This window comes from Chenopodium album, chromosome 4 (assembly GCF_948465745.1).
Source record: "Chenopodium album chromosome 4, dcCheAlbu1.1, whole genome shotgun sequence".
Classification (NCBI taxonomy): Eukaryota; Viridiplantae; Streptophyta; class Magnoliopsida; order Caryophyllales; family Amaranthaceae; genus Chenopodium; species Chenopodium album.
This window is the reverse complement of record NC_137837.1, coordinates 25,934,900-25,949,173: the sequence shown is the minus strand read 5'-3', so window position 1 is coordinate 25,949,173 and position 14,274 is coordinate 25,934,900. Positions and strand designations below refer to the sequence as shown.

Below are 14,274 nucleotides of genomic sequence, written 5' to 3'. Positions count from 1 at the left end.
GTGTAACTGTGGTTGTGTTAACACCATGATTATTGGATCTTTCCATAACCAGTTTTGTTGAATGTTGTTCTTGCAAGATTAAAAAAACAATAAAAATTTAGAAGGCTATGATTTGCTGTGATTTTTGAAGCCCTGCAAAGGACTATATGATGAAGTTTTTTTTTATTTTTTATTTTGTTCTGTTTCTGTTATGGAGAAGAAGGCATTCAGTTTGTATTGAGTAACGGCTAGTTTTTTTTTTAAACACAAATTTTATAAATAAATTTAAACTTAATTCTGACAGGTGATTATGTTTTTAAATGAGGTGATAATGTTTTTTTGGAGGTGATTAAGTTTTATTATGGTTAAAGGTGAGTTAGTTAAACAATACTCAGGTGAGTTAAAACCACCTGAATGTTGGCCTCAATCACCAAACTGCAATGTCAAAAAAGTTAATCACCATAGTGATAAATGTGAAAACTTGATCACCGAATGTTGTCTTAACTCCCCCAACTTGGGTATTTATAGGGAAAAGCATGAGTGAGATTTGCTCTTCCATCAATGTGGGAGAATTGATTATTCCTTTTATTTTTAAATAAAAAAAAAATTAACTATCAAGCTACTAATAAATCAACAAGTGGCATGTTTAGGAGAGGACTAAGGGGCCATACTATGTCCTGTTTCATTGCATTAGTAGATTGTGCATGATTAGATTTTATTTATGTTGATTGATGATGCGCTAGAGTTCACTAAAGAATCACAACATAATAAATCTAGGTACCAGTAATATTGAGATTGCTTTTCCAATTAAAAACTCAACAAACCTTTGATATTTATGATAGGTCATGCCAAAGCTGGGTGTCATTTTATATCTTGGAAGAGTTGGGGTATATCAATTTTTACAATTTTGATTGGTTGTGCTCAACAAGCCTACCTAAATAGTTTAGAACCTTGAAGCAAAGGGTAATAATTAAACATGTGATGATTAATTATTCAACTAAGAGTTACAAGAGTTGTAATCTGTAAAGAGTTTACTCACCCTGAAAATGTAATGGTTGATGGTAGGGTCTCAGTCCGATCAATTATTGCACAAATAAAGGGTCTTGGAATCACTTAAACTTCAATTGGGATCATTTAATTATTGAATAAAGTGCTTTTAAAGTTACCTAATTAATTCATTTTTGGTACTTTAATTTTAATTAAACATAAATTATTAAACTTTGCCTTATTTTGACATAGATGGGTAGCCGTAACAATGATGACAATAATTGTAATACCCCGTATTTTCATACGTATTTTCTAAAAAGGGTATTTTAGTAATTCAACTTACTATTTAAATCTTGGAGCCAAAATGATATTTGAATTTAGGTGCCAAAAGTATTTTAAAAACAAATTATTATTTTGGATAAGATTTATTATCCATTTATTTTATTTTAAAAACCGGATTATTTATGTGTTTTGGATATTTTAATTAAGGCAAAAGCTATATTTTATTATTATTTTAATAAGTCCGAAAATCCCATTTATTTGACTAATAAATTTTGGATTTTCCTATGTGAAAATATGATTTTATTAGTTAAATTATTTGGTGAATATTTGGTATTTTATTATTTAATTATTTATTACAATAAATATTATTTACATTATTATTTTAATTCCTTAAAACTAGCAAAATAATTTCCTAAATACTAAATTGGAGGGCCGAAAATATGAGCTTGGGGAAGCTAAAAAATTTAGGCCATCCCATGTATATTTTGGGAAAAATATTTTGGTAATTTGTATTTTTAATTATCTTCTTAAAATCTCCTATTTTCCTTAATTCTAATTCTCCATCTTTTTAATATTCAATCAATATATTTTCTTGCCATTCATTCTTCTTAATTATTCTCCAAGTAATTCCAATTTCATTAATATTTTTCATGACATACATAGCTTCCTTATTCAATTATATACAATCTCTTCAATATCAAAACTTTTCTTAAATCTTTACTCACTTCTCCAAGTAATCCCTTAAACCCTACTTACCATAATTCTTCCTTTATTTTCCTACCATAATTCTTGCATGATCTAGCCTATAAATACCCCTTCCTACCTCTCACATTCTTCACACCAATTCTCTTCTTTTCTTCTCCTCAATTTTACACAAATTATCCCGTTTATCTTTGCATCCAATTTTTGAGCACTTCTGATCAGTTTTAGGGTATTGGGGTTTCACAAAAAATTGTTCCTCTCAAAAAATCCTTGAGGTTAGGCTCAAGAATCACCCAATTCGAAGTTATAACGAAGGAGTTATAGCCTCTGCAAGTTCTGCCTACTTTTTCCGACGAGAATCCAATTCATCTTTCTCCTTGGTTTCTTATCTTTCTTCTCCTTTTCTCTTATTCAATTATTATTATTATTATTATTATGGGAGATTAATATAAAATTATTATGAGAAGTTTTAATTATATAAAATCAGATTTTAATGATGTTTATGTTGAATTAATTTAAAAGGTTCATGTACATATAGTTGGGAGGGTTTAATTTAATTGTTTGTGATTATTTGATAACATTATATTAATTAAGGTTATAATTATATGTAGGGTGTTTTTGATCAAGCTACTTGAGAGTTCTTTTGAAGTTTTTTTTGGCTAAGCAAGGATCAAGGTACGTTAGGTGGCTAGATACCTTGAAAGTGATCGATTTGAATGAACATGGTTGAATGATTTATGTTGCTTGAATTAAATTGACTTGAATTATGGTTTATGAAATAAAATTATGTTTAAAAGATTGGTTTTAATAATTGAATTGGAGTATTGATTTTTATAACATGTTTTGATCAATTAATTTATTATTCATGTTTAAAAAGGATTGATTTTGAAAGCAAGTTGGATTTATTAAAAAGGAGTTTGGATTGTTTTCATTAAAGGTTAAATTATTGGATTTAAAAGAGGATTTATTGAATCATTGATTTATTATTATGCTTTATAAGCATGTTAGTAATCCCACTATGAGGATTTGGTTGATAAGGCCTTGGACTTTGTATGATCGGGTCTTTCCTCAAGAATAGCCTTGTAACATAAGAAGACTAGCTTGGGGGGTGTGCACACTTAGGAGAGCAATTGGTTTAATTGGTTTTAAAATAATTGGAATTGGTTTTATTGATTATTGAGATTGGAATATTGATAATTTGGTTTTGAATCATGAGTTTGGAATTATTAGATTAATTATTGGAACTGGTTTTAAAGCATGTTTTCAAATAAATTGAGTTTAATTATCTTGCACTTACCGTACTTAGCATATTTTGCTAACCCGTACTTCTTATTTGTTTTGGTTCGCCCTGTTTACAGTAATGGTAAGCAGTGTTATTTTAGGTAAAGTGAATAAAGTGATGCATGGAGTCCCGGGATTTGGTTTCACAAATTTAGGAATCTTGGTCTTTGTATTTAATTTGAGTACTCATGACATTGGTTACTATTTATAGTTATTATTAATAAGAAGAGTTTTAAAGTTTTCGCTGCAAAGTATTGTTTTGTTAGTAAGTTGAGTAGCCTTGCGTAATCACGCGGCGATAATACGCCTAAGTTTATCTCTACGGTAATAATTATACGTATTATATTGGTATTTCCGTAGAGGGAGATTTGGGGGTGTTACAAAGTGGTATCAGTTTTCAAGGTCCTATAAAGATTAAAATTGGAATAGTAATTAAAATTGTGGGTAGACTTAAGAGGGCATATAGGATAGATAGAGTTTCGCATTTGTGTGTGAGTAAAAAGTCTTATTTTACTTAAAAAAACTATTTTCCTATTTGTGGAAAGATGAAGGAGAAAAGGATTCTTGAGTTCTCTACAGAGGCCTATAATGGGTACGACTCTCTGTCTAGGAAAGGCTCGCCTCAACATCGTAGGTAACTTTCCTGGGAGACGCGGGCTCGACCGTCCTTTAATCTTGATTCAAGTACATATTTATTATTTTCAATAATAAAAAGAATTGAAATTATTTAAAACTTGAGTATGCGATTATGTGTGCATTAAAGTTGGTGTTAAAACAACTTGAAGTAAGTATAGGGGGTCCGAAATTTTGGAGTATTACCCATGGTTGGGTGATTTTGAGTTATACTTGGTTTATTGAGTTATGAATTGCTTATTGCAAATGGATTTTGAATTGAATTGTTTGTGTGATTTGGCATTTAAATAATAGTTTTGCATGTGTGTGTGAAACAGATGGAAAAGATTGATCAAATGAGACATCTATATTTTGACATTCATTACTTGAAAGATAGTGGAGTCTCAGTTAGTGAGTTCATGACTGGATTTTTTACTTTGGCCTTGACCCTTTATGAGAAGGATACTGAGGAAGTCTTGACCCAACAACCTTGGATGGTCCTTTTGGCTTTGGCCCATTTACCTAGGATTAAGAAATACCAACCTCTCTTTGACAAATATGGCTTTGGCCCATTTACCTAGGATTAAGAAATACCAACCTCTCTTTGACAAATATGAGGATGTGATCAAGGAAGACGAAATGTGAAATGAGAAGCATCATCATGAAGGGAAATGGTTGGCAACCATGTCTATCCTTAAGAGGGACTTGCACTATGTGGAGCGCAAGTATGAACCTAGGAGGAAAGCTGTGAAAATTCCCACGATCCCAAAAGATCGAACTTTTGGACCTAATGACCAAATGTACTTCTTAAATGCCCAAGTACCTTTTTCATACCCAAAGAAGCGACATGAGTATGTGGAATCTAGTGATGAGTCCATACCACCTCTTGGTAGGAGCAAGCATTACCGTTCTCTTAGCCAAACTCCAAGCTATGAATCTTCCAAACAATCTAGCCCAAAAGCCCATTTCCATGTTGCAAAAAGGCCCAGAATTCATTCTCAAACTGCAAAAGAAAGAGCCCAAAACCCCAAAGCTTCTTTAAGCCAAACTTGTGGGGATGTAAGCCCAACAAAAAGCCCAAGTTACACTCCCGGCCCAGACAGAAATATAAGTAAACACTACGTGAAAAAATGAAATTGGCACCGGTTCAAACCCGGCTTAAGGCACCGGTTTGAACCGGTGTCAATGTGGGGGGTGCCAATTACCCCCTTTTTTCCATTGGTTCAAAACCGGTGCCATAATTGTTTTTTGGCACCGGTTAACCGTTGCCACAACTATTTTTTTTTTTGGAATTAATATCAAGTGGCACCGGTTAACCGGTGCCAATTCATGTATTTTTTTTTAATTTTTTTTTTAGTTTTCTTTATCCACTTAGACATACAATCAGAGATATATTGATCAAAATTGATTATTAAATAAGAAATATAATCAGAAACATATAATCAAACTTGAATACGAAATATAATCAGAAATATATTGATGATTAAATTGTTATTTTACAATAAAGAAAAAAAAAAATTACAACATCAAAATCCAAAAAAAAAAAAAAAAAAAAAATTACAACATCGAAGAAAAAAAATTATACATCGAAGAAAAAAATAATTATAACATTGAAATCAAAATTCCAAATCAACACCTTGATTGTTTACCTACATCAATTAAAACGACGAAATTAATAAAAACTCACAATAAACTAAAATTATGAAAATTAAACCCAAAAAATAAACCCAGAAATCATGAAATTAAAAGTAAGAAAATAAACCCAGAAATCCCCCCCCCCCCAAAAAAAATCCCAAAAAACCAGAAAACTGATAAAAAAAAACTCACGAACTGAAAATAAAAAAATTATAAAAAAAAACCCAGAAAATCAAAATTATAAGAATAATTGAAAAAAAAAATACAAAATCCCCAATTTTTTTTTTAAAAAAGCCAGAAAACTTAAAATTAAAAAAAAAACCCAAAAGACACATGCATGTACCCAGAAAAATTGATTAATTAAACCCAAAATTAAACAAAAAAAAAACGAGAAAAATCAAATTAAAATACAAAACCGATTAAATTCGGATAATATACCCAGAAAAATTGAGAAAACTCGAATTAAAATCAATTAATCGATTAAATAAACCCAGAAAAATCGATTTAAATCCAAAATCAAACCCAAATTTAAATCCAAAAAAATCGATTAACATCGAATTAAACCCTAACCTCGAATGATTATACCCAGAAATTGTTGTTGATGTTGATGTCGGTGGGCATTGCGGTGGTGGTCAACCTTTGTGGTGGTGGTGGCGGCTTTGCGGCAGTGATGATGTGGTGGTGGTGGTGGGCTTTGTGGCGGTGGTCGAATTTGTGGTGGTGAAGATCGAAGAGAGAGAGGAGATCGAAGAAGCTAGGAAGAGGAGATGAAAGAAGATCGAAGAAGCTAGGGAGAGGAGATCGAATAACGGAGATGAGAGGGAGATCGAATAAGGGAGATGAGAGGAGAGAGAAGGGAGAGAGGAGAGAGAAGGAGAAAATTGAATGAAAGAGGCGGAGTGAGAACTAGGAAGTTAGGGTTATGTTTGTGATGAACCGTTTTTTTTTTTACATCTTTTGCCACTGGTTCAAAACTGAACCGGTGCCATATGTCTAGCCCGGTTGACAACTGCTTCAATCTTAGCCTTTTTGCCACCGTTTTGCCTTGAACCGGTGGCAATATAGGGGTGCCCTTTGCTATTTTTCTACTAGTGAAATCTGGGTCAAGCTCATCAGGATTTATTCCAAGTTATAGTGGTTATAACCCAACTCTCATGGTTGAACCAAGTAATAGAAGTGATGATCCGGATTATGATCCTATTGAAGATGGTTATGCCTATAGTGTTATTTGATTGTTTTTGAACTATGTTTTTGTTTCATGTTTCAATAATTGTCCTAAATGACAAAGTTGTATTTTCATTAATTATTAATGAAATAATATGAATTATTTGAAATTTCTTTATATTGTTAAGTGAATTAAATGCTTATATGATAAAACTTGTCTTAATTCTCAAAGTGTGGTAATTAAACCCAGGAAGTATGCCTCCAAGAATGAGGGATCAATTAAGGAGTAAGCGCACTAGTTCCAAAGTTGGAAAGGTCCTTAAGCAGTTAACCCATATTACTGAGAACATCACGAAAGTGGTGAAAAGGGAGCACCGAAATCCCGAGCTTGATGCCTATAGTGAAGTCTTTAAGAGAGTAGCTGCAGCTAAACCACCTGTTTACTTGGGAAAAGAGGACCCAGCCAGCCTTGAAAACTAGATTAGGGAGTTTGACAAGCTGTTTGATGCTATCAATTGTCCAAGTGAGCTGAGGGTGAACAATGGGGTTTACTACTTGAGGGAGGAAGCTGACTTATGGTGGGCCCAAAGAAATGATGAGTTGCTGAAAAGACCAAACTTTGGGTGGGATGAGTTTAAGGAAGCCTTGAGAGAAAAGTTTTACCCTTCCTACCTTAGAAAGCAAAAGTGCATGGAGTTTACCAACCTAAGAATGGGAAACATGTCAATCAGTGAATACTACAACAAGTTCATTGAGTTGATGAGGTTTGCCCCAGAACTAGTCCCTACTGAAACCATCAAAGCTCATAGATTTGAGCAAGGCCTAACCTTAACCATCCAAGGGAAGCTAGGGGGAGTGACCTTTGAGACCTTGGATGAAGTTTATGGCCGTGCAGCCCATCTATACGGAATTAAGGGGAGAGAGATGGAGCAGGTAGAAGAGAAAAGGAAGAACCCGAACTCTTTTCACGGGAGTGAAAAGAGGCACAAGCCCAGTGGGAATTACCAAGGGAATTCTGGAGACAGGAGGGATAATAAGGGAAACTTTGGGAAGGAGAATGGAGGCCATTCGTCCAACCATAAGGGGAATGGAAACCAAAGGGGTGAGAAACCCAAGAGGAGGTATTTCTGCAAGCGGTGTGAGAAAGATCACCCAGGGAAGGGCTGTGAGGGAAACCCGGTAACTTGTCGTTACTGTCAGAAGTTGGGGCATCGTGATTACGAGTGTTTCAAGAAGGAATATGATGTTAAGTCTGGAAAGGTGAAAGAGTCTAGTGCACCTAGTAAACCACCTAAGTCTAGTGGGCCTACAACCAAGGTTGGAACCAGTAGCGGTGCGAGAAATGCCCCAAAGGGTCGGGTGTTCGTGATGAATAGCCTTCAGGCTTAGTCTGCTAATGATGTGGTAGTTGGTATTTTCTTTATAAGTTCTTTTCCTATGAAAGTCTTGTTTGATTCAGGGGCGTCTCATTCTTTTATTTCTAAGAAAGTAGTTGGGAGTCTCGGTTTAAAGAGTCCTGAGTCAGTTTCTCTAGATGTGTCTATTTTGTCTGGGGAAGTGAGGAGTTTTTCGAGATTGTTTTTTAGTGTGCCTATTTCCATCTCTGGGGTAGAGTTTCTGGCCGATTTGATCGAGTTTGACTTAAATAACTTTGATGTGATTCTGGGTATGGATTGGTTGGGAAAGTATGAAGCAAAAATTGATTGTGCGGCTGAAAAGGTCACCTTGACTAGCCCAAGTAAGACCAAAGTGGTGTATAAGAAGGAAAGGAAAAGCTTAGGGTTGAGAATCGTGTCTGCAATGCAACTACAGAAGCTGGTTGAGAAGGGTTGTCCTTTGTTTTTGTGTAGTGTTCAAGAGGTTGAAAGTGAGGAAAAGAAAGGTGAAGAGGGTATTCCTGTTGTAGAAGAGTTTCAAGATGTGTTTCCAGATGAGATTCCTGGTATGCCACCAGTAAGGGATGTTGAGTTCACTATCGACCTAGTGCCTGTAACTGGACCTATTTCTAAGGCTCCATATAGGATGGCTCCAGCTGAGTTGAGGGAGTTGAAGACCCAGTTAGATGATTTGTTAGAGAAAGGTTATATTAGGCCTAGTTCATCACCCTAGGGAGCTCCAGTATTGTTTGTGAAGAAGAAAGATAGAAGTATGAGGTTGTGTATAGATTATCAAGAGTTCAATAAGGTCACAGTGAAGAATAAGTATCCATTACCAAGGATTAATGATTTGTTTGACCAGTTGAAGGGAGAAGGGGTCTTCTCAAAGATAGATTTGAGATCGGGTTATCACCAGTTGATTGCAAAGAGTGCTTTCAGGACTTGTTATGGTCACTATGAGTTCACAGTGATGCCATTTGGTTTGACCAATGCACCTGCAGTGTTCATGGATTTGATGCATAGGATTTTCAGGCCATACTTGGACAAGTTTGTGGTAGTGTTTATTGATGATATTTTATTCTATTCAAAGGATGAAGAAGAACATAAGGAGCATTTGAGACAAGTGTTGTCATGTTTGAGGGAGCATCAGTTGTATGCCAAGTTGTCTAAGTGTGAGTTTTGGTTGGAGAAAGTAGCATTTTTGGGCCATGTGATTTCCAAAGACGGAGTTGCAGTGGACCCAAGCAAGATTTGAGCTGTGAGTGATTGGCCAACCCCAAAGAATGTATCAGATGTAAGGAGTTTCTTGGGTTTGTGAAGAATTTTTCAAGGATCGCGAAGCCCCATGACAAGTTTGATGAAAAAGGAGCATAAGTTCTCATGGACCCAAGAGTGTGAGGAGGCATTTAAGATCTTGAAAGAAAGGTTAACCATAGCACTTGTTCTGGCTTTGCCAGATGGAAGTGATCTATATGACGTGTACAGTGATGCATTGAAGTTGGGATTGGGATGTGTGTTGATTCAAAATCGAAGAGTGATTGCCTATGCCTCGAGGCAGTTGAAGGTTCACGAAGGGAATTACCCAACCCACAATTTGGAGTTAGCTGCAATAGTGTTTGCCTTGAAGATTTGGAGACATTACTTGTATGGGGTGACTTGTAGGATTTTCATGGACCATAAGAGTTTGAAGTACATTTTCACCTAGACGCACTCGAATGGGAGGCAGAGACGATGGTTGGAGTATATGAGTGATTATACATTGGATATTCATTATCATGAGGGAAAGTCTAATGTGGTGGCAGATGCTTTAAGCAGAAAGTCAGAACATACGGTGAATGTGATGGTAGTACCAGATCAGTTGTGTGTGAAATTTCAGAAGTTGAACTTGGAGGTAGTGGGCATGGTGAAGTGGCTAGGATGTTGAGTGCCTTGGTGGTTCAACCATCCATTTGTGATGAGATAAGGGAAAGTCAATTGGAAGATGAGAATTAAAGACAATAAAGAAGAAGATTGATGAAGGAGAAGAGTTGGATTTCACCATTGGTGATGAGGGAAGTATTCGATTTAAGGGAAGATGGTGTGTACCGCAGAATCGTGGTGATCTGAAACGACGATTGATGGAAGAAGCCCATAATTCTCCTTATTCAATGCATCCTGGAGGGGATAAGTTGTATAAGGACATGAAGAAGACTTTTTGGTGGCCCAATATGAAGAGAGAAGTAGCTGAATTTGTGGCTAAGTGTTTGACATGTCAGAAGGTGAAGATTGAGCATCGTAGACCTCAAGGAAAGGTCCAATCCTTGGAGGTGCCCTAGTGGAAATGGGATTCGATTTCTATGGATTTTGTGGGAGCCTTGCCAAATACCAAGGCAGGGAATGACACTATTTGGGTAATAGTGGACAAGTTGACGAAGTCAGCAGCGTTCATACCCATGAGAAGTACTTAGACTATGGATCAGTTGGGAATAGCATATGTGAAGTTTGTGGTGAAGTACCATGGGTTACCCACAGATATTATTTCGGATAAAGATTCAAGATTTTTGTCTAACTTTTGGCAAAGTTTGCAAAAGGCAATGGGAACTAAGTTGTTAATGAGCAAAGCATTTCACCCACCGATAGATGGTCAAACGGAAAGAACGATTCAGACATTGGAGGACATGTTGAGAGCTTGTGTGATGGAGTATTAAGGGTCTTGGGAAGACCACCTGGATTTGATAGAGTTCTCTTACAACAACAGTTACCATGCAAGCATTGGAATGGTCGGAAGTGTAGAAGACAAGTGTGTTGTAATGAGATAAATGAGACTACGGTTCTTGGACCAGAGATTATTGAGGATATGGTGAAGCAGGTTAAGTTGATCCAACAAAATATTAAAGCGACCCAAGATCAACAGAAGAGTTATGCTGATTTGAAAAAGAGGGAAGAGGAATATGAAGTTGGAGATAAGGTTTTGTTGAAAATTTCACCCATGAAAGGGTGATGAGGTTTGGAAAGAAGGGAAAGCTAAGCCCAAAGTACATAGGGCCATATGAGATCATTCAGAAAGTGGCTTATAAGTTGGATTTTCCTAGTGAGCTAGAAAGGGTTCACAATGTGTTCCATGTGAGCCAAATTCGAAAGTATATTCCTGATGTGACACATGTGTTACAACCAGAAATCATTGAGATGGATAAGAATTTGACTTATGAGGAAAGACCAATAAAGATTCTTGACTCTAAGGTCAGGAGCACAAGGAACAAGGATGTGAGCATTGTGAAAGTGTTGTGGTCAAATCAGAAAACTGAAGAGGCTACATGGGAAGCAGGGCAGTTTCAAAAATTTCGGTGGCCCGGGGCGAAGACAAAAATTGGGGCCCTAATTCACATAAAGTATTTTAAAATAAAATAAAATTTAGGTGGGCAAAAAAAATATTTTATTACGCATAATAATCTTTAATAACATCAAATTTCCTATAGATAAAACATTGAAATCAAAGCCTAAGCGTTCATATGAAAATATTTCTACGAGCCTTTCTAGAAGCAAAGTCACTAATAATAGTTTCTACATTGATATGTTCTAACATATTTTTTTCAATACATAAAGTAGCGAGACCATTCAACCTTTCTTGTGACATTGAAGATCTCAAGTAGGTTTTTAGTAACTTTAACTTTGAAAAACTTCTTTCAGCAGATGCAACTGTCACCAACATAGTTAAAAGGATTCGATAGGCAATATAAACATTTGGATAACAATCTTCAGCTTTGACAAACTCAAGGATTTTAGATGCTGACATCAAATCATTTGGCAAAGTCATTTGTAACACTTTTAATTCAGAAAAAAGATCATCTACATCAACATCCGAAAAATTATTATGAGTAAAGGTAGCCATAAAACTTGTGCAAGATTTTCTTAAATCGTCATTATCCAATGATTTCAACCTATTTGAATCAAATAAAAAACCAAAAATTTATCAAACACCTCCAATTGCTCAAATCTATTTTTCAAAGAAGATATTGCAATATCAACAACCACCAAAAAATAATTGACTCTAAAAGATTCCTCGGGTGATTGTATTTCCTCATCATTATCGTCATTCTCATTCTCATCAAATTGTCTTTTTCTAGTGATGCGACGCTTTGTTGGAAATGTTGGCTCTATATCCATATCAAGTGCAAGGATTTTGGCAGCATTTAAACTAGATTCAAACCCTTCAATTCTATATTTCTCAAAATATATGATCATACCTTGCACTTCGTTCATTGTAGCTCCAATACTCATGAATTTAGATTGCAACTTTTTACTCACAATGTTAACAACAAATAAAATGTCATACTAAATTACCATGCCAAGTAAAAATTCAAAACTTGCAAGAGAATTAGCCAAACTTTCGGCTACACTTTTTGTTTTAGCAATATTAGCATCATCACCACTAGAATTATACAATTCCAACAAAGCTAATCTAATTTGAGGAGATTGAAACCTTATAGCTTTAACACTCTTAATTCGACTCTCCCATCTAGTATTGCACAAAGATTTAACAGTTAAACTCGGGACATTGTCAACTAAAATCTTCCACCTTTTAGTGGAATGTGCAAACAATGTGTATACACGTTGTACAATTCCAAAAAAAGAAATAGCTTTAACACAAGAATGTGCCATATCAGAAAGAGTGAGATTAAGACTATGACAATCACATGGCATATATAAAGCCCTTGGATTAATATCAAGCAATCTCTTTTGAACCCCTTGGTGTTTCCCTTTCATATTAGAGTCATTGTCATAACCTTGCCCCCTCACATCATCAATATCCAAATCAAGGGACTTACGTACATCTAACAATACATTTAAAAGTCCCAAACCAGATGTATCATCTACTTTTAAGAATTCTAAAAAAAATTCTTCTATCTTGATTTTATCAGTTGATACATCACACATCTTACTATCAAAGTTTTTTGTTCTTGATGGCTCACATCAGGGGTACAATCAAGGATTGCAGAAAAATATTTTGACTCTTTTATTATTTTTATTATTGAAGTCCGAACACCATGAGATAAAAGAGAAATAAGCTCATTTTGAATTTGAGGACCAAGGTAATGTTTGTGAATTTCTTGGCTTTGAATACGTCTAACATGATCTTGCATTACCAAATCAAATTCAGCTATCATTTCAGTTAAACCCAAAAAGTTACCATTACTATCATCATAAAGTTTTCCACTAGATCCACAAAAAGCTAAATTATTTTTAGCTAGACATTTCACAACAGAAACTATTCGAATTAAGACTTGCCTCCAACGCTCTTTTTCCTTTGAAATTGACTCTTGCAAGTCTTTATCAATGCCTTTATTCATTTCTAATCTCACTCTTGTTTCATACCAAGTGTTCGTATTAGTCATATGCTCAAAACTATTCTCATGTAATTTGAGTTTCTCACCAAGATGTTTCCAATCATTCACACCATCACTTGCTAAAAAAGTTTTGTTTTTTTGAGATGTGAACAATTTACAACAAAAACAATATACTTTATCAGCTAATTTTGAGTAAACCAACCATTTTCTATCAAAAGACTCATCATTACTCAACTTCTTAGTATAATAAGCATATGAAAAATGCCTTAATTTGTTATCAATTGGAAACACAAGGTTCAAATCTCTAATAGGTCCTTTTTCAATCAAATTATCCCTTCCTTTATTGTCAAGATTACCCCAATTTTTAGGATCATAAATATCTAAAGGAGGGACTACTTGATCATTGCCAACATCATTAACATCGGATGTATTTGGTACATTCGTTGGTTCATTCATATTAGTCGCATCCTCATTAGGCTCATTTGCCTCATTATCATGATTTTCATTATTTATATTATCATTGAATTGTTCATGATTTTCATCAGACTCTTCTACTTGTACTACTTTAGTAAAAAATTTGTCAATGGAACCCTTTTGAGATTCTCTTAACTCTTCTGTCCGTTTTCTTATTTTCCTCTTATCATTACCAGATAAATATTTTCTAGGCAACATTCTTTCAAACAAAACCAATAATAAATTAATAAATATAGAATAGAACAAAAACACCTGATTATTGAAGCAATTGAACAAAAGACTTAGCACTTAGTACGCTCAATTTGCACTCCAAACAAATGTCATTTCAAGTAATCAAATCTGAAAAATACAAAACAATTGAAACAAAAAAATTAGTAAAATTAACCAAATAAAAATAAAATTACATAATTACATTATGATTTAAGAATGAAAAAGTACAAAATTAAAAAGTTAGATAA

At 34.7% G+C, this 14,274-nt stretch overlaps 1 protein-coding gene across 1 annotated transcript; it reads right to left on the bottom strand.

The window, feature by feature from the left end:
• Positions 1–11,930: 11,930 nt before the first annotated feature.
• Positions 11,931–14,014, bottom strand: LOC145627812 (uncharacterized). The gene is made up of 3 exons (XM_081680157.1): positions 13,042–14,014; positions 12,339–12,829; positions 11,931–12,290 (listed from the first exon to the last, which is right to left on the bottom strand). Exons 1-3 carry the CDS (start codon positions 14,012–14,014, stop codon positions 11,931–11,933), a joined length of 1,824 nt encoding a protein of 607 aa, XP_081536283.1.
• Positions 14,015–14,274: the final 260 nt, after the last annotated feature.